At 38.7% G+C, this 19,254-nt stretch overlaps 1 protein-coding gene across 30 annotated transcripts in view; it reads left to right on the forward strand.

Annotated features, from left to right (window-relative positions):
* Positions 1 to 19,254, forward strand: part of MAGI1 (membrane associated guanylate kinase, WW and PDZ domain containing 1) — a 721,510-nt gene that overhangs the window by 585,147 nt on the left and 117,109 nt on the right. For all 30 annotated transcript variants that reach the window (XM_060202953.1, XM_060202959.1, XM_060202946.1 and 27 more), the window contains 2 exons: positions 4,844 to 5,045; positions 17,178 to 17,260. In XM_060202953.1, the coding sequence (XP_060058936.1) occupies positions 4,844 to 5,045; positions 17,178 to 17,260 (285 nt within the window). The remainder of the gene's footprint in view (positions 1 to 4,843; positions 5,046 to 17,177; positions 17,261 to 19,254) is intronic.

A 19,254-nucleotide genomic window follows, 5' to 3' on the forward strand; every position in this document is an offset into this window, starting at 1 on the left:
CACATGTTACAATGGGCATGGACACGGGTGTGAACCCCTTGTCTCCATCTGCAGGGAAAAGCTTTGTGAGTGGTAAAGCATTGCTGCCTATGTCTCTCTCTCCCTCTCTGTCACCCCCTTCCCTCTTGATTTCTGGCTGTCTCTATCCAATAATAAATAAAGATTAAAAAAAAAAAGATAATGTCTCTTCCAAAGTCACACAAAGAGAAACTGGCAAAACTGTGATTTGGCCTATGGCCTAATATCGTGCTTCATCCTTCCCTTACTTAAAATAAATTAGCAACCTGAAGACCAAATCCAACATCAAGACAGAGATCAATAAAATCAATTCTGGTTAGAGGATGATGGCATCTACTAAACAATAGTAGTTGTGTGCTAAACACTGTAATGAGTAGTTTACATAAATTAAGCCATGTATTCCCTTCCCCCTGTGAGGTAGGTATTGTTACAATTCGTATTATACAAATGAGAAAATTAAGGCACACAGGTTAGTAAGGAGTAGTACCAGAATTCAAACACAAGTAGCCTTAGAGTCAGTGAATTTTTACGATCTTAAAGATTTTGCTTGTGTCACAATGTTTTTATTACTATTATTACTTTGTAGCAGAGCATTGCTCAGCTCTGGTTTATGGTGGTGCAGGGGGTTGAAACTGGGACTAGGCTTCAGGCATGAGAGTCTCTTTGTATAACCTTTATGCTCTCTACTCCCACCCACACTGTGTTATTTTTTTAAAAGACACTGTGATAGAAAATTGTGAATTTTTCCTGAAAACGTAAATGTCTACCTTTTCTTGAAAAATCAGTGATCTGGCAGCACTGAGTCCACGTTTCTCCTGTATCCTATACTGAATTCCCTGTTGCCTTCAAACTGGATGGTTCATTCCAGTGCTCCTCTGGACACTTCCCATCTGTCTCTGTTGGGGGACAAGTGAACCTAAAAGTCTCTACCTTGAGTTTGCACCACACTGATCTGGGGTGGGCATAAATAAGGGAGACTGCTTAAACTAGAGGGTATTTTGATTCTGGAACATAGAACAACAGTCCAACTGAAATTAAGACTTTCTAACAACTGATTCTCTACATCAGTTTTCTCTTTTAAAATTTATTTTATTATCTATATATTTTTAATGAAAGAGAGAGAGAAAGAGAGAGACCTAGACCAGAGCACTGCTAAGCTCTGGCTTACATGGCTGTGCTGGGGATTGAGCTTGGTACCTGAGAGTCAGAGTCTTACTCATGTACATAGCCATTATACTATCCTCATAGACTCAATTCAGTTTTCACCTTAACTCTTTTGAGAACTCTTTGTGTCTCTGTCCTGAAAGTGAGACTCTTATACCACCTGAATTTTTATCGCCCGGGTGATTTAAAAATGAATATTTTAGGACCTTATCCTGTCGGGCAGGCTTCGCAGGCGCAGACAGACAACCAGGGACTCATGGCTGGGTTGTACGCAGTATCTCTTTATTCACACGGAACGCAGCACAATCTATGCCAAGCTAAACTAAACTAACTAAACTGAAAACTCACAAACCTGACCTTCTATATACTGCCAAGTAGGGTGTAAACAGGATGTGACATAGAGAGGGTGGAGAGAAAAGTGACTGGTGAAAATCAGGGTGTGATAAGGAGAGGGGGTGGAGCAAAAAGACATCATGAACCAGTGGGGATGAAACCAATGTCATGCAGGCATATTGGTAAATAGAATAGTGTTAAGCAGGGGGGATTAAACCAAATGAAACAGAAGGGGTTTTTAGTAGCAGAATTAGGAGCATACCAACATTATCCTAGAGCTCCTTATCTAATTAGGGGATTGGAATTGTCGGTTTTTTTTTTTAATTTGTTTGTTTTTTCTTTTCCTTTTTCTTTTTGCCTCCAGGGTTATTGCTGGAACTTGGTGACAGCACTATGAATCTACTACTCCCAGTGGCAATTTTTTTCCTTTTATTTATTTTTTCCTTATTTTATTCGATAGGACAGTAGTGAGAAATTGAGAGAGGAGGGGAGACAGGGAGAGAGAAAGACACCAGCAGACCTGCTTCACCACTTGTAAAGCATCCCTGAGTCAGGTGAGGATCTGGTCTCTGTGTGGGTCCTTCTACATAGTACTGTGTGAACTTAGCCAGGTGTGCCACCACTGCCTAGACCCCCCAGAATTATCCTCTTAACAATCTTCCCTGAAGATTCTTACTAAATTGTTATATATTAAATATATATATTTATTTATTTTTATTGTTGTTGCTATTGATGTCGTTGTTGGATAGGACAGAGAGAAATGAAGAGAGGAGGGGAAGACAGAGGGGGGAGAGAAAGACAGATACCTGCACCTGCTTCACCGCTTGTGAAGCGACTCCCCTGCAGGTGGGGATCTGGGGGCTCAAACCAGGATCCTTACGCCAGTCCTTGCACTTTGTGCTATGTGTGCTTAACCTGCTGCTGCATATTCATATACATTGAATATGAAACACTGTTACCTCCTATTGTTATAGCAGAAATCAATCATGTTTCACTTACAGAAGATTCTGTTTTACAAAGCAAAAACATGTCATGACTTTTCCAATAACCCTATAAATCATACACTGTATCTCTTAATTCACACGATGTTCTGTGTTATCTAGTTATCTCAAAGTGTTTCTTCAGTGTTGAACTATTTTCCTCAAGCTTATAGCTGTTTTATTAGTCTATACCCTGGATGCAAGTTATAAAACTCTCTAGTTGGTTTAAATAGAACAGGGAATTTAGGAAATCAAACTATTAAAGAAGCTAGGTGTGTATGGAATCAGAGACTCACTCAAAGGCATTAGATAAATGTCTTTTTTTTAAATGAACTATTTAATTTTTAAATATTTGTTTATCGACTGATAGAGATAGTGAGAAATTTAAAGGAAAAGGGGAGGTTGGGGGGAAGGCAGAGAGAGAGGAAGATTGAGAGAGAGGGAGACAGAGAGACCATTTGACTTACAGCACTGCTTCACTGCTTGTGGAGCTTCCTATCCTGCAAATGGGAACCAGGAGCTTGAACCAGGGTCATTGTGCTCAGCTCAGTATACCACTACCCAGCCTCATATCTATATCTTTCATTTCTATTTTTCTTTGTGGACTTCATTCTCATGCAGGTCTTGCCAAGCTCTATTAAGATGGCCAGCAGCAAGAGAATCTATCAGTTGGTTAACTTCAGTACCTATTGCTTTGCACTTAGAATAAAACTTTCTGACATTTGTTGGTTTGCCTTGAATCTTGTGCCTAATGCACATATGGAAGCAACGTGCTCAGAATACCGCTAATTGCAAAGAGTATGAGCTCTCAGTAGGTTTGAGTCTATCTCTGTTCCGATGATAGGGACCTTGATGAGGAGAAAATAACTTTTAGATGGGGAAATCAAGTGCTGATATCAGGAAAGGGAGTAAATACAGTGCAGGGCAAAACTTGAAGCCTCTGGTGGATTTTGGTGGGGGTGGTTATATAATAGACTCTCCATGTCCTCCATCCAACATTTGGATTACCTTTATTCTCCTGTGTGTCATTGCAAGTATCTACTCATCAGAGAAAGATGTGAAAACAGCCTTTTATTATTCCACCGTCTGCTCTCAGTAAATCAGAAATGTCTACAGGAGAATTACTGTGGGAGCTAGAAAATAACTATATCCCCTGATTATTACGTTTTAAAGTCCTGTGGAGACTGACATTTAATATCATCAGCCTCTATAAAAATTCAACTAGAATGTCAACAGTGCCATTTGTGGATACTTTGATGACATCACCTCTAGTCCTAGTTAATAAGAGTGCAGCAAGTCTCATGTCCTCAGAGCCTTCTTTTATGACCCAGTCAAATCAGTCCACCCACATGGTACTGTTCTGGGGGTAACTGTCTTGGTTTTCACAGGAACATTATCCATTTCTTTTTCCTAAAATAATCTCAAATCTGACTCATTGGTATAGCTCTCTCCCTCTCTTAATATAAATATACTCTACATTTTTGTGTACTTTCCAGCTTGATTTTCAATATTTCATTTTTTACTAGTGTTTATGGAAAATGTTTTCAATAATTTTTACTAAATAGATATTGATATCACTGTATCAACATAGTCTATTCTCTTGTGCTCTGAAATCTTCAGAGTCATGATACCTATGGAATGGAATGGGAGTGCTTGTTTTTCTTTTTTCAGTTCATGTTTTCTTTTTTTTTTTTTATCCCTCCAGGGTTATTGGCTGGGGTTTGGTGCCTGCACTACAAATCCACTGCTCCTGGAGGCCATTTTTTCCCCTTTTGTTGTCCTTGTTGTTTATCATTGTTGTTATTATTATTGTTGTTATTGCTGTCATTGTTGTTGGATAGGACAGAGAAATGGAGAGAGGAGAGGAAGACAGAGAGGGGGAGAGAAAGACAGACACTTGCAGTCCTGCTTTACCACCTGTGAAGTGACCCCCTTGCAAGTGGGGAGCTGGGGGCTCGAACTGGGATCTTCGTGCCGATCCTTGTGCTTTGTGCCATGTGTGCTTAACCCACTACACTGCCGCCCAGCCCCCTCAGTTCATGTATTGATGGCCTTCTTAGCTAAAGAAACTTTAGAGTTTGCATCATAGATTTGCTTCTTTGTTGTGGACAGTGCATTATGTTTGTGTATTTCTTGCCTTCTTTTTTAGGTAAAATAAATTTGGTTTATCATTATAATACTTTCCAGAAAGTAAAAGAAATTATACCTAAATAAAATTGAATATAGCCGTTGTACAGCAATAAGGAAGAGTAAAGGCTCTTTGAGACTAAAGTTGCACGTAGTAGAAAACTTCAAGTTTGAGACCAAACTGATGAATGTTTCTCTTCTCCATTCCTCTGATTAAATAGCCGATTCTGGTGACCAGGAAGAGCACACTCTTCAAGAAGCAACACTACTGCCTGTGAATAGTAGCATCACCGTTGTTCCCATCACGGACCCTTCTCAGAAGTTCCCTCAATACCTACCTCTTTCTGCAGAGGATAATTTAGGTCCTCTACCTGAAAACTGGGAGATGGCCTATACCGAAAATGGAGAAGTCTATTTTATAGAGTAAGTATTCCATAGTTTCTAACTGAATCTCTCCTTGCTTTCTTCTTTCTCTCTCTCTCTCTCTCTCTCTCTCTCTCTCTCATATATATTAGTGATTTAATAACGTTGGACAAGATTGTGGGATAAGAGGGGTACAGTGCCACACAACTCCCAGAGTTCCACATCCCATCCCCTCCATTGGAAGGTTCCCTATTTCTTTTTTGCCTCCAGGGTTATTGTTGGGGCTTGGTGCTTACACTATGAATCCATTACTCCTTTAGGCCATCTTTTCCCCCATTGTTGTTGTTGCTGCTGTTATTGTTGTTGCTGTTGGATAAGACAGAGAGAAATTGAGAGAGGGGGAGAGAAAGACACCTGCAGACCTGCTTCACCACCTATAAAGTGACCACCCTGTAGGTGTGGAGCTGGGGGTTCGAACCGGGATCCTTGTGTCTGCCCTTCACACTATGTATGCTTAACCTGGTACACTACTGCCCAGCCCCTTGGAAGTTTCCCTATTCTTTATCCCTCTGGGAGTGTGGACCAAAGATCTTTATGGAGTGCAGAAGGTGTGAGGTCTGGCTTCTGTAATTGCTTCTCTACTGGACATGGACATTGACAGGTCAGTCCATACCCCCAGCTTGTTCTTTCTGAGATCAGACAAGATCGGACATGTTCAGGGTGGTATGGCCACAGACTCCTAGCTTGTTTGTATCTTTTCCTAGTGGGGTTCTGGGGAGGTGGGGTTCCAGGATTCATTGGTGAGGTCATCTGCCCAAGGAAGTCAGGTTGGCATCATGGTATCATTTGCAACTTTGTGGCTGAAAAGCGTTAAGACATAAGGCAGAACAAACTGTTTAGTAACTAGGAACCTAAAGGTAAGAATATAGCAAATGAGTTATTGGGTCTTCATATTGGAAGAAGATTGGAAGTCTATTTTAGGTATATTCAAAGGGGCCCATGACTTTAGTAATTTTTGCCCGGGCCCAGTAGCTAACAATCAGGTGAGCTGATAATATTGTCTAGGAAGATAGTGTCAGAGTTGGGAATAGGAGTGGAAAGCTGAATTGGGCCAGAGAGTAGCTCCCAAATATGGGGAAAGTATATAAATACTGCTAACTGTAGACCCCATTGATCTGACCCAGGGACCATGTCTATCCATACTTAGCACAGGAGCCTGTGCAACCTCTGCATCCCTGTCAGTCTGAACTCACATTTCATGGTCATAGCTAGGAACATTCTAGGCTGCATTCATTTCAGAACCCATCTTCCTCAAGTGACAGAGTATGTTGACACAGGCTCCCTCCGGAGAGTGGGGCAGTTTCTACCATTGCTGTTCTACATTGAGGACAAGGTCCTATAGAGACCCAGAAGAGGGTTTAGGATGCTGTTCATGATCTTTCCTTGCTTTCTATCCCCACCTCTCTCTCTAGTAGTTGTAGACGTAAATTAAGTTCTAAAGATTGACCATTCACTGATGATATTATCTCTTGCAGTTTACCAAGCTTTGGACCAAACATTTATCGTATCTTAATCTTGAGTCTGAAGAGATTAAGGAAATCTATGGCTACCAATTTCCTTAAGTGACTAGACTAGATAACAAATATATATATATATTATACAAGGAATATATTTAGCTATTAAAAATAAATAAATCCTATTTACTTATTGAATTGCAGTTTCCTTTTTGTTCCACTTTAAAAAATTCTTCATATATCCTAGATGTAATTCCTTTATCATATTTGTAATTCACAAACACTTTGTCCAAGTCTGGGGACTCTTTTCATTGCAATCATCGAGATTTTCCCTTTGTAAAGAATATGGAAGGGCTAGGTGGTAGCACACATGTTACCATGAAGGAAGAAAGACCTAAATCTAGGCCTCTGGTCCTCACCTGCAGAGGGAAGCTTCACAAGCAGTGGAACAAGGCTGCAGGTGTCTGTCCTTATTTTCATCACTCTCTCCCTCTCCCTCTGCTTTTCATCCTCTATCAAAAAAAAAAAGGCATAGTTGCCTGAAGTGGTAAATTCATGCTCCATATCCACCTGATTCCTCTGCTTCTGGCAAATTTATTATTATTGTTGTTTTGTTGTTGTTACTATTACGAGGATCAGAAATAAAGAAGGAAAGAGACGCTGGGCTTTGCATAGTACCTGTGCAAAAAGACTTACATGCTTGAGGTACAACAGTTCCTAGGGTCATTATTCCCCAGTACCACCCACCATAAGCCAGAGCTGAGCAGTGCTCTAGTAAAACAAACAAAAATAAGTGAATACATAAATAAGAAAATAAAGAGAGGAGGAGAGACACCACTCATGAAAATTTCCCCATGCAGCTGCTCCCATGTGCCGTTGAGGGGCTCAAGCCCAGCTCTCACACTTGGTAAAGTGTACACTCTAGCAGATGAGTCATTTCTGACCACCAATCTCACAACATATTTTAAAGTTAATCATCACAAAATGCTCAATGAGCAATTACAAGCATACTTGAAATAAGAGAAACCAATTTTTTCTCTATTATTCACTAGAAAATGTAAAGCTTAGAGATGAAAAATAGAAGTAAAATAAAAAGCTCATTTATATGCGTCTAATAGCAGAACACACAAGGAAGAAGAAAACATTAATAAACCTGAAGGTAGAAAATAGAAATTAACCAACCTGAATAACAGAAAATGAACAGAGCTTCATTGACCTATGGGACATTAGCAAAAAAGTTGAAATTTGTGTCATTGGAGTCTCAGTAGAAGACATGATGGTAGAGCTGTCAAAGAATTAAAAGAACAACCCCCCTCCCCCAGATTTGGTAAAAGAAACAAACAAGCAAAAGACCCTACATAGAGGGAGAAGTGCTAGGTAGAGGTGGGCGTCTGCATCTCTGTGATGGAACAGGTGACAAAGAAGGACACCTTATCTTGGGGAAATGTGGAAATGCACCCTCCAGATAATAGTCCTGTAGATCAGTATTTCCTCAGTAGTTTTAATCTGAAGACTTTTTCTATGAATGAATTCATATAAAAGCTGAGGAAAGAGTCGGTATAGGTATTTTCCTGTTGAATTTTTCTTTTTTGGTCGTGATACTTAAAGCAAAATTATAGTAATGTCTCCCATGTTCTAAATTCGTACAGAGACAATATTTAAAACAATTTATCAAAAATAAGTGAGGGTAATAGGATGTGGAGACAGGTGTTTTCTTATCTGACGGGTCTGCTTCATGCTTCACGCTTGACAATCATTTTCTTACTGTTCCCTCAGATAGTAGAAAACATTAAATGAATTTAACTAACTATTGCCATTGCAAAGAGACGGGAAATCATAAACGACCAAACTATATATTAACTATAGGAACTAATTTCAAATATAATGAAATAAGTAAATTGAAAGTCGAGGAGGCCAGGCGCACCCAGTTAAGCACACATAGTACGAAGCACAAGGACTCACTCAAGGATCTGGGTTCGATCCCCTGGCTCCCCACCTACAGGGGGGACGCTTCACAAGTGGTGTCCATCTTTCTCTCCCTCTCTATCACCCCTTCTCCTCTCAGTTGCTTTCTGTTCTAGCCAATAAAATGGAAAAAAAAAAGGCTGCCAGGAGCAGTGGATTCATAGTGCCAGCACTGAGCCCCAGCAATAACCCTGGAGGCAAAAAAAAAAAAGAAAGTAAACAGCTGAGAAGATATATCTTAAAGCAATTATTCAAGAGTTATATATTACTAGCAGATAAAACAGGAAAATCTCCAAGCATTGATTCTGAAAATTTTTAAATATACCATAGGTAAGAAAGCAAGTCTTAATGGAAGTTAAAAAAATATATATATATATATTAAACTGAAATTAAGTGAAAATGCAACAGGTAATGAGAAGTAAATATACTGTATTAAGCACATGTATTAGAAAATGAGTAAAATCTTAAAATCTATGCTTCCAGTTAAATAGTATAAGAAAAATGGATCAAATTAAACTTTAAAAAGTAGATGGCAAGAAATAGTGAGAAGCAAAGGCTAATGAAATTGAAAAGAGAAACAGTGGAGGGGTTGTGAGATGGTACAACCAATAGAATGCACTTTTTCTTTCTTTCTTTCTTTTTTTCTTTTTCTTTTGCCTCCAGAGTTATTGCTGGGGCTCAGGTGCCTGCACTAGGAACCCACTGCTCCTGGAGGCCATTTTCCCCCATTTTGTTGCCCTTGTTGTTATTGTTGCCGTTGCTGTTGTTGTTGGATAGAACAGAGAGAAATCAAGAGAGGAGGGGAAGACAGAGGGTAGAGAAAGTTAAAGACCTGCAGACCTGCTTCGCTGCCTGTGTAGCAACCCCCCCTCCCGAAGGTGGGGAGCCGGTGGTTTGAACTGGGATCCTTATGCTGGTCCTTGGGCTTTGCGCCATGTGTGCTTAACCAACTGTGTTATCTCCCAGGCCCCAGAATGCACGTTTTTTTTTTCCAGTTTCTTTTATTATTATTTTTAAAAATATTTATTCGCTTTTGTTGCCCTTGTTGTTTTATTGTTGTAGTTATTGATGTCGTCATTGTTAGATAGGGCAAATAGAAATGGAGAGAGGAGGGGAAGACAGAGAGGAGGAGAGAAAGACAGACACCTGCAGACCTGCTTCATTGCCTGTGAAGCGAACCCCCTGCAGGTGGGGAACCAGGGGCTCAAACCGGGATCCTTCCATTGGTTCTTGCACTTTGCACCACGTGAGCTTAACCCACTGCGCTACCGCTTGACTCCCCAGAATGCACAATTTAATATTAACCAGGACCCAGCTTTGAACCCCTAGCACATGGGAATGCTTCTTCACGAGTAGTGGTGTTTCTTCTTTCTCTGTCCCTCTCTATATATCTTTGTTTTTCTCACTCCCCGATTTTATTTTTTATTGCCACCAAGGTTATCACTGGTGCTCTGTGCCAGCACTACAAACTCAACTCTCCCAGCAGCCATTATCCCCCCCCCATTTATTTGCATAAGACAGAAAGAAATTGAGAGGAGGGGAGATGGAGAGGGAGAGAGGAAAAATAGACACCTGCAGACCTGCTTCATTGCTTGCGTGAAGCTTCCCCCCTGCAGGTGGGATGTAGGGGCTCAAGCCTGGATCCTTGTGCATTTAATGGGGTGCACCACTGCCCAGCCCCTTCTTTTTTTTAGATCTGAGATTGAAGGGAAGGGGAGTGGTGAGAAAAGAGTCCACTGGAATTGGTCAAACTGCAAAGCCTGGATGGCCCTCCCACCAAAAAAAAAAAAAGAAAAAAATCTTTGGAGAAAATTCAATGAATCCCTGGTACCACCATAAGCCAAAACTGATCAGCACTCTGGTTAAAAAAAAAAAAAAAATCAATGAATCCAACAGCTAATTTTAGGAAGATTAATAAAGTAGAATAACCTCTTATAAAGCTAGCAAAGGAAAAAAAAACTGAGAAGACACAGAATACATTTATCGGGAATTAAGTGGTGAAGGAATCATTGCAGATACTGAAGACATCAAAAGAATAGTAAGAGTGAGCTGTGGAGATTGCTCACTGGGTAGGGTTGAACTTATGCTTTGCTATCCCTAAGGCCAAGATCTGAACTCAAGTGTTTCATGTGAAGCACTACAGTCCTGGAGGAAGATCCAATGCTATTCCTTCTCTCTCACTTTCTCTGTCTCTCTGAATGAAGAAATAAAAACAAAAACAAACAAAAAAGAAAGAAAGAAAAAGGAAATGTAACCTGGAGTGGTAAAAGCACTGAATTTCAAAAACAAAAATGAACAACAGCAAAAACAAAAACAATTAGGTAAGACTCTAAAAAGTCTATAGCAAGCATAAAGTGAGTAGAAAACATAGAGGAAATGAAAAGCCACTGCCATGACTATTCCAATAAAAAAATGGATTATTTAAATACCCCCATAACACTTGACAAAATGAATTTGTAGCTTAAAAAAACAAAAACCTTTTTATTCATCAATGAGAAGGGGAAGAGACAGAAAGAAATAGAACATCATTTGGTCACATACAGGACTGGTGATCAAACTTCAGATCTCATGCTTGAGAGGTCAAGGCTTTCTCCATTGTGAGCCCCACACCCACACCACCCCACCTCCTGATGGGAATTTCTGACTATAGAACTCCTGAAAAGATGCTCTCCGGTCTTAGTTGGCTTCACTGGAGAACCATTCAGAGAAGAATTCACACTATTTCATCACGTGTCTTAATAAGAACAGGAACGATCTCAGATGTTTAAGAAACTAGTGTTAACCTCATCCAAGTAAAAACAGTACAAAGAGAAAACTACAGAGCAATATTATTGTGAATACAGCTTCAAAAATCTGAAACAGTGTATTAACACATAGTATTTAACAACAGAGAAAAATACCACTACCAAGTGCAGATTATTCTAGAGATGAAAAACTGGTTAAGTATATGAAAAGTAGGAACATGGTTCATTAGTAAGCAGAGGTTTCGTTCCTGTTAGGTACTTAGTTAGATCCTCAGCTCCATCGGATATGCTGGAGTGATGCTCTGGTTTCCTCTTTCTTTTGCTGTCACTAGTGGATAAATACATCTGTAAAAATCAATGTAGTGATGGTGAGCTAGATCAGCTAATGGAATACAGGATTTGCATGTCTGAGACTCACCGTTCAGTCCCTAGTATTGTATGGTCAGGACTGGTGCTCTGTCTTCTCTCACTGTCTTTCATATGAAGCTGCATATATCACATATGGAATAAGTCTTTAAAAACTGAATCACTATTTTAGAGGAGTGGGGCACAAACTTTGGTGGTAGATGTGGTGTAGCACTATACCCCTGATTATATTTCGATTTTGTAAATCACTAATAAAAAAGCTTAATCTTTGTAATCTGTTATATTAACAGGCTAAATAAATAAGTCACATGATTGTATTTGTCAGTGCAGTAAATGACTGACAAAACTCAGTACTCATTTATGATAAAAATTTATAGACAAATGAGAATGAGGAGGGGTTTGTTGTTGTCTCCAAGGTTTCACTGCTTTGAGCTGATTTTTTTTTTCTTTTTCAGATAAAGATAGAAAGATAGATACCATAGAATGAAGCTTCTTCCTTCCATGCAGTATCAGCCAGGCACAAACCTAGATCATAGACCTGGCAAAGTAGCACACTATCCAAGTGAACAGTTTGGCCATTGCCAGTACACTCTTCACAAATTATGAGCATTTACAAAAAAAAAAAAAAACTCTACAGCTAACATTATACTTAAAGGTGAAAGTCAATACTTTTGCTGCAAGATTGGGACTAAATCAAGGATATTATTCTCACCATTCTTATGTAACATCCTATTGGAGGTTCTATCAATAGTAAGAATTGGATAGGATGGAGGAGATAGTACAGTGGTTAAGTGCTTATGCAAAAAGCTTTCATGCCTGAGGCTCTGAAATCTCACAGGAAAGAAGGAAGGAAGGAAGGAAGGAAGGAAGGAAGGAAGGAAGGAAGAAAGGAAGGAAAGGAGGAAGGGAGGGAAGGTAGAGAGGGAGGAGGGAGCTAGGGAAAACAAAAGATATAGATTGAAAAGCATGGAATAAAACTATTTTCTTTGCAAATAAGGATTCTGTAGAAAATCACAGGAAATGTACAATTTTTGACTTGTCAGCAAGATTTTTAATAAAACATGCAAGTGTCAATTATACACCTCATACTAACAATGAACACAACAAAATTCAAAGTAACATAAAATTCCCATTTACTAACCCACCCAACCACCTAGGTATGTAACAATCTGAGATAACATGTAAAGGGTTTAGGATTCTGAAAACTATAAAATAATGATGAAAGAAATAAAAGAAAATTTAAATAAAGACAGAGGTCTGCTCTATTTTCCTTTGAAAGACTCAGGATTGGTTTAATAAAGAATCTAGTTCTCTCCAGATATATAAATAAAAGTAAATCCTGTAAAATCTTGGTGATTTTTTCCTAATATAGACAAGTTTCTTCTAAAGCGTATAGAGAAAAGCAAATAAAGGAGAAAATCTAAAAACTGTTTTGAAAATGAGCAATAAAATCTGAGTAATCAGCTTACATATTAAGACTTAATGTCTAGATAATAAAAACCATGTATTGTAGATGAAGAAATAGACACAAAGAAATACCCTCAGAAACATCTCCAACTAATTTTCAGCCACATTGTAAAAACAGTTTAATACTGGGAAGATGGTTAGCCTTTTCAATAGAATGGTGCTGGAGCAGGTGTTTAGCTAGAGGCAAATAACTTAACCTTAACCTAACTCTTATACCTTATGCTAGAAAAACTAACTCAAAGTAGCTAATGATAGATGTAGGTATAAAGCTTACAACAGTAAAACTTTTGAAAAAAAGTAGGAAATCTTTTATATCCAGGAATAGCTAATGTCTTTTTAAACTTGATGTAAAAAACACAAATTCCTAAAAGAAATAATGTGTTCAACATCGTCAAAATGAAAAATGTCTGCTTTGAAAAAAAACATATAGGTTGAAAAACTGCAGACTGGGGAAAATATTTGCAAATCTCATGTCTGAAAACATATTGCTATCTGAAATATATATAAGGAATTCTTAAAATGCACCAGCAAAGGCGTGGGTACCTCAAACCCTAAAGGCATTCAGTTAGAAACTGAGCTGGATATTTAGTTGACTAGACATTTCACTGAAAGTATACACAGATGCCAAGTAAGCACATGAAGAAGTGTTTAACATCATTAGACACCTGGAGGGGTTGCAAATTAAACTTGCAATGTTGTATCATTACACACGTATTTGGATACTTAAAAAAGGAACAATGCTAAATGATAGTGAAAGTGCAGAGAAATTTACTACTTACACATTACTTACACTTAATGTAAAACTGTATGACACATCAGAAATGAGTGGAAGTTTCTTTATTATTTGTTTTATTTGATAGGACAGAGAGAAATTAATAGGGGAAAAGGAAAAAGAAAAAAAAACACCTTAACATTGCTCCACCTTTAGTGAAGCTCTCCCTCTCCTGAAGGTAGTACCAGTGGGTTGAACCCAGGTCCTTACCATGATAATGGGTGCAGGAGTCCATCTCCACAGTATGGGAGTCGCTCCCTCAGGGGTTCAATGAGGGGAGGGAAATGAAAACATTCTTAAGCAAGGAACCTTGGAACCCTTGAGGGCATGGCCTGGAACGAAACATTTAAAACACACACACACGCACACACGCACACACGCACACACGCACACACGCACGCGCACGCGCGTGCCAGGTTTTGGCAAACTTCCCCATCAAGTTGGATTCTTCACCCAATTTTGTAACTATTTGTTTTATGGGTTTGAGACAGTCTTCCCTTAATGTAGTCTGGGAGAAGGTCAGAAGCAAATCGTGATGGCCTCTTCTGCATGTACATTTTCCTCAAAGAGCTGTTGGAGCACGTATTCGATGGAGGTGTACCTCTAATAGCTGATTGACAGCACATGGCATGGAGTTCTTCCTCTGATAGCTGTACAGCATGTTCCACTGAGGTTTGTTTTCAGAATGCTGTTTTATTTATTTATTTATTTATATTTATTTATTTGTTTCCCTTTTGTTGCCCTTGTTGTTTAACATTGTTGTGGTCATTGATGTCGTTGTTGTTGGATAGGACAGAGAGAAATGAAGAGATCAGGGAAGACAGAGGGGTAGAGAAAGTTAGATACCTGCAGACCTGCTTCACCCCTGTGAAGTGACTCCCCTGCAGGTGGGGAGCCGGGGCTTTGAACCGGGATCCTTATGCCGGTCCTTGCACTTTACGCCACCACCCGACTCCCCAGAATGCTGTTTTAAGAGGTTTTCCACCATTTCCTTCCTGACCTAATCCCCTACAAATGTATATATTCAACTGTCCAGCCCACGAGAGAGTTTCTTAGAGAGAACAACCAACCAACCAAACAAACAAAAACCCAAGCATGCTTTACTGTACAACTCAACAGTTTGCATGTTTGGTCAGAGATATGAACTCTTTTAAAAATATTCATTATTTATTCTTTGGGTAGAGACGGAAATTGAGAGGGGGAAAATTAAAAAAGAAATTAAAAGGGAAGGAGGACATAGGGAAAGAGACAGAGAGACACTTGTAGCAGTGTTTCACCTCTTGTAAAGCTTTCCTCTGCAGATAGGGATTGGGGACATGTACACTCAACTGGATTTGCCATTGTCTAGTCTCCTGTGACACTTTTTCAGCATCTTTGCAGCCAAAACTTCACTCTTCCAACAAATTACAGGTTACTACAATTTTTTCATAAAACACCTTTTTAATTTCATTTCATTTTACAAATCTTGTTTTATTCTGATTTCCAGCAGAACTTCAGGGTTTGCAGTTCTTGCTTTACAAGAATTATTTAGCTTGCTTAGCGTAGACTGAGAGCTCAAGCAGAACTTTGCCACAGTATGTGGACTGCTATGGGTCAGTTCTTCCAGTTATTTCTGAGGCATTCCTAACATAATTGAACATCTTGAAAAAGGTCCCATATACTTTCACACATACAAGTATTAAAACTTTTTATGTAGAGTTAGAATATACCCTCCAGAAGGAAGTTGAATGACATTTAGCTTCTCTGAGCTTTTTATAGGCACTTCTATTTATGATAGGCAAATTTGAGTTACCTTCACTTTCTATGAAGCACACTTCAGAATGCTGTGATTAATGATATTGGGTTGTTGGCAAAGTTAGGCCTTTTTTTTTCTGCACAGGAAAACATAGATAGGGGGTTGGGTGGTAAGAGTACTAGGTTAAGCGCACACAGTACAAAATGCAAGGACTCGGCACAAGGATCCGGGTTCCAGTCCCCGGCTCCCCACCTATGGGGGTAGGGGGTCAATTTACAATTGGTGAAGCAGGTCTACAAGTATTTCTCTGTCTCTACCCCTCTCTATCTTCCCCCTCCTTTCAATTTATCTCTGTCCTGTCCAATAAAACAGAAAAGATGGCCACCAGGAGCAGTGGATTCATAGTGCAGGCACCAAGCCCCAGCTGTAACCCTGGAGGTGAGAGAGAGAGAGAGAGAGAGAGAGAGAAATCATGACTTTCCCAGCAACCTAATATTAGCAGCTGTGAATCACTTGCAGGGGTTGGATAGTTTGACAGTCACAAGAATTCTTATGTAATAGAATGAATGAAATTGCCGGGAGGTGGCGCAGTAGATAAAGCATCAGACTCTCAAGCATGAAGTCCTGAGTTCAATCTCTGGTAGCACATGTACCAGGGTGATGCCTGGTTCTTTCTCTCTCCTTCTATGTTTCTCATTAATAAATAAATAAAATCTTTTAAAAAATGAGTGGAATTGCATTTTTATTTTCATTGATTACAACATCCAAGATTTTAAGTTGTAGATAAATTTTACATATGTTGGCTGTATTTTTTTGTTACTATGAAGAGTAAAATAAGACTAGAGGGCTATGAAGCACCCTTCAGAATACTATGATTAATGATGATATTGGGTTGTTGGGAAAGCTAGGCTTTTTTAATTTTTTGCACAGAAAAACATAGGTTGGGTGGTAGTGTACCATGTTAAGCGCACATAGTGCTAAGTGCAAGGATCCTGGTTCGTGCCCCATATTCCCCACCTGTAAGGGGGTCACTTCACAAGTGATGAAGCAAGTCTGCAGGTGTCCTCTCTTCCTCTCTACCTCCCCTATCCTCTCTTAATTTCTCTCTGTCCTATACTGTTCAAAAAAATAGAAAAAGTGACCTCTAGGAATAGTGGATTTATAGTGCCACCATGGAGCCCCAGTAATAACCCTGGAGGAAAAAAAATTCATTAAAAAAGGGACTGTAAACATTAGATGATAAAGACAAGAGAGGTCATTTAAAACTCATCTTTGAAAACATAAAATTATTGTTATAACAAGCTTTCTGAAATGGAATAATTGTATATTAGGTAAGTAAAAGGTATGAAAGAGTCAACCCAAGTGATATTATAGATGCTAATTTGAACCCTTTTCTGGTCAGTATCTTGCTAAAAAGTATCCTTGCTTTGGTTGAAGAATTGTTCCAAGTGGGAAAAACAAATCTCTCTGAGGAAGCATGACTTGAGAGAGTCATAATCAGGTAGAGTCAACCATGTTAATTTTCATGTTTAAGAGATAATAGATTGTCCTATTATTTAAATGTTTTAACTAATCTCTCATCACTGAGCTTTTTCAAGCATATTACTAATTTTTGTTTCTGAATTTCAGCCATAATACAAAAACAACATCTTGGTTAGACCCTCGGTGCCTGAACAAGCAGCAGAAGCCTCTGGAAGAGTGTGAAGATGATGGTAAGAGCCCAAGAGGCTTTGGTTGAAATGAATGGAGGACTTGTGTATTTGTGAAGATTTTTGAGTTGTAGTCAACTAGGTTCTAACAAAGAATTTTAAGGTAGTTAAATTTTTTATTAAATGAATTGTTTCTAAAAGTTGAGGGAAATCTGTAGAATTTTTTTTTTAATTAGTTCATTTGTTAGGACAGAGGAATTGAGAGGGAGGGGTAAGGAGAGAAAAAAAGGAAAAGGAAAAGGGGGAGAGAGGGAGAGGGGAGAGGGGAGAGGGAGAGAGAGAGGGAGAGAGAGAGAGAAAAAGAGAGAGAGAGAGAGAGACTGACTTGCAGCACTGCTTCACCACTAGTGAAGCTTCCCCCTTGCAGGTAGCAACTTGAACCTGGTCCTTGCACGTTGTAGCGTGTGTGCTCACCCAGGTGCCTAAACCACTTAGCTCTAGAATTGTTTTAAAGGAACATTTGTTCACACGTAAAGGCAGCTTTATACTAATACCCCCTAATTAGAAGCAGAAAGTCTTATCGCATCCGGAAATTTTTCAAATGAGGATACAACTGTTAGAGCTTGGTGAGAACTCTACAATGTATGTAGAAATGTGGAAACCAGAGATGTTGTAGTACAGAGTATAGGAATCTACTCCTGTACCTTGAAATTCCTAGAGGAAAAAGCAGGAGCGTTTCTTTAACCTCTGCATGTTTTATAACGGTTGTTTCTTCCGTTTTGACATAGGAAAAGCTGATTTTGACTTGTTGAGAATCACTGTGTCACTTGGGTGCATGTAAAATACACCCAAAAAGTAGGTACTTTGGAGAAAAAGGCTGACATGTTCCTCATCACCCTACTCTCCCTGTTAGTCGCTGAAAAAATTAACTAGATGTAGAAATTACTATTGAAAAAGCTTATTTCATACCTGTGAGTTTTTCCAGTTTATTTACCAAAATGATAAAAATTGAAACAAAACATTAAGAAAATTTTAAAAAAGATAAAATTATTCTTTTTTAAGTAATGTGAAATAAATTTCACATTGTACCAAAATTATTTTTTTATGTGTTCAAAATCAAAGGGAGATGATTTGCTCTGCAACATATTATTGTTTTCAGTATTTGAGTTAGTAGTATAGTTATTGGGTGCGTATTTTACAGTAAGATAGCACTTAATTTAGCCATATATATATATATTTTTGAGATTTGTTTGAAATGTATGGAATGATACTCCTAAAATCTTGTAATAAAAATATTTGTTATACATGGATTGGACATTAAATAAAATGAAGAGAGAATTGCCTATTTAGTAATTTATCTTAGTGACTTCAGGTGGGAATAGTGACTTCCCTCTGAGGAAGCATGATGAAGATACTCATTTTGGGGGTTCCATTTCTGGTGAAGGAATGGAGCAGGTGTGGTCAACATGAAATGTTGCATAAAGATAATGGGTAGTCTTGATTATTAAAATATTTTTAAATAGAATATTTAGGTGACCTGTTTTCAAAGGTTGGCACATTCAACCACGAAACTTTGTTGAACAAAATATAATCTTCCTGTGTTACTTTAAGGCACTTTAAGTCCACATACAAAAGGACCTTCAGTGTAGCTACCTATTATTTTTTTTCCCTTTTGTTGCCCTTGTTGTTTAACGTTGTTATAGTTATTATTGTTGTTTTTCTTAAGTTTTTTTTATTATTGTTGTTATTGATATCATTGTTGTTGCATAGGACAGAGAGAAATGAAGAGGGGAGGGGAAATCAGAGAGGAGGAAAGATAGACACCTGCAGACCTGCTTCACCACTTGTGAAGTGACTGCCCTGCAGGTGGGGAGCCGGGGCCTCGAACCAGGATCCTTATGCCGGTTTTTGTGCTTTGTGTCATGTGCAGTTACCTGCTGTGCTACCACCCAACCCCCTAGCTAGCTATTATTTTTATACTGGAAATGTAATTTTGTAAATTATAGAAAACTATAATAGTATTTTTTATAAAAAAATATCAATGCAACCACTAAGTG

This window comes from Erinaceus europaeus, chromosome 12 (assembly GCF_950295315.1).
Source record: "Erinaceus europaeus chromosome 12, mEriEur2.1, whole genome shotgun sequence".
Classification (NCBI taxonomy): Eukaryota; Metazoa; Chordata; class Mammalia; order Eulipotyphla; family Erinaceidae; genus Erinaceus; species Erinaceus europaeus.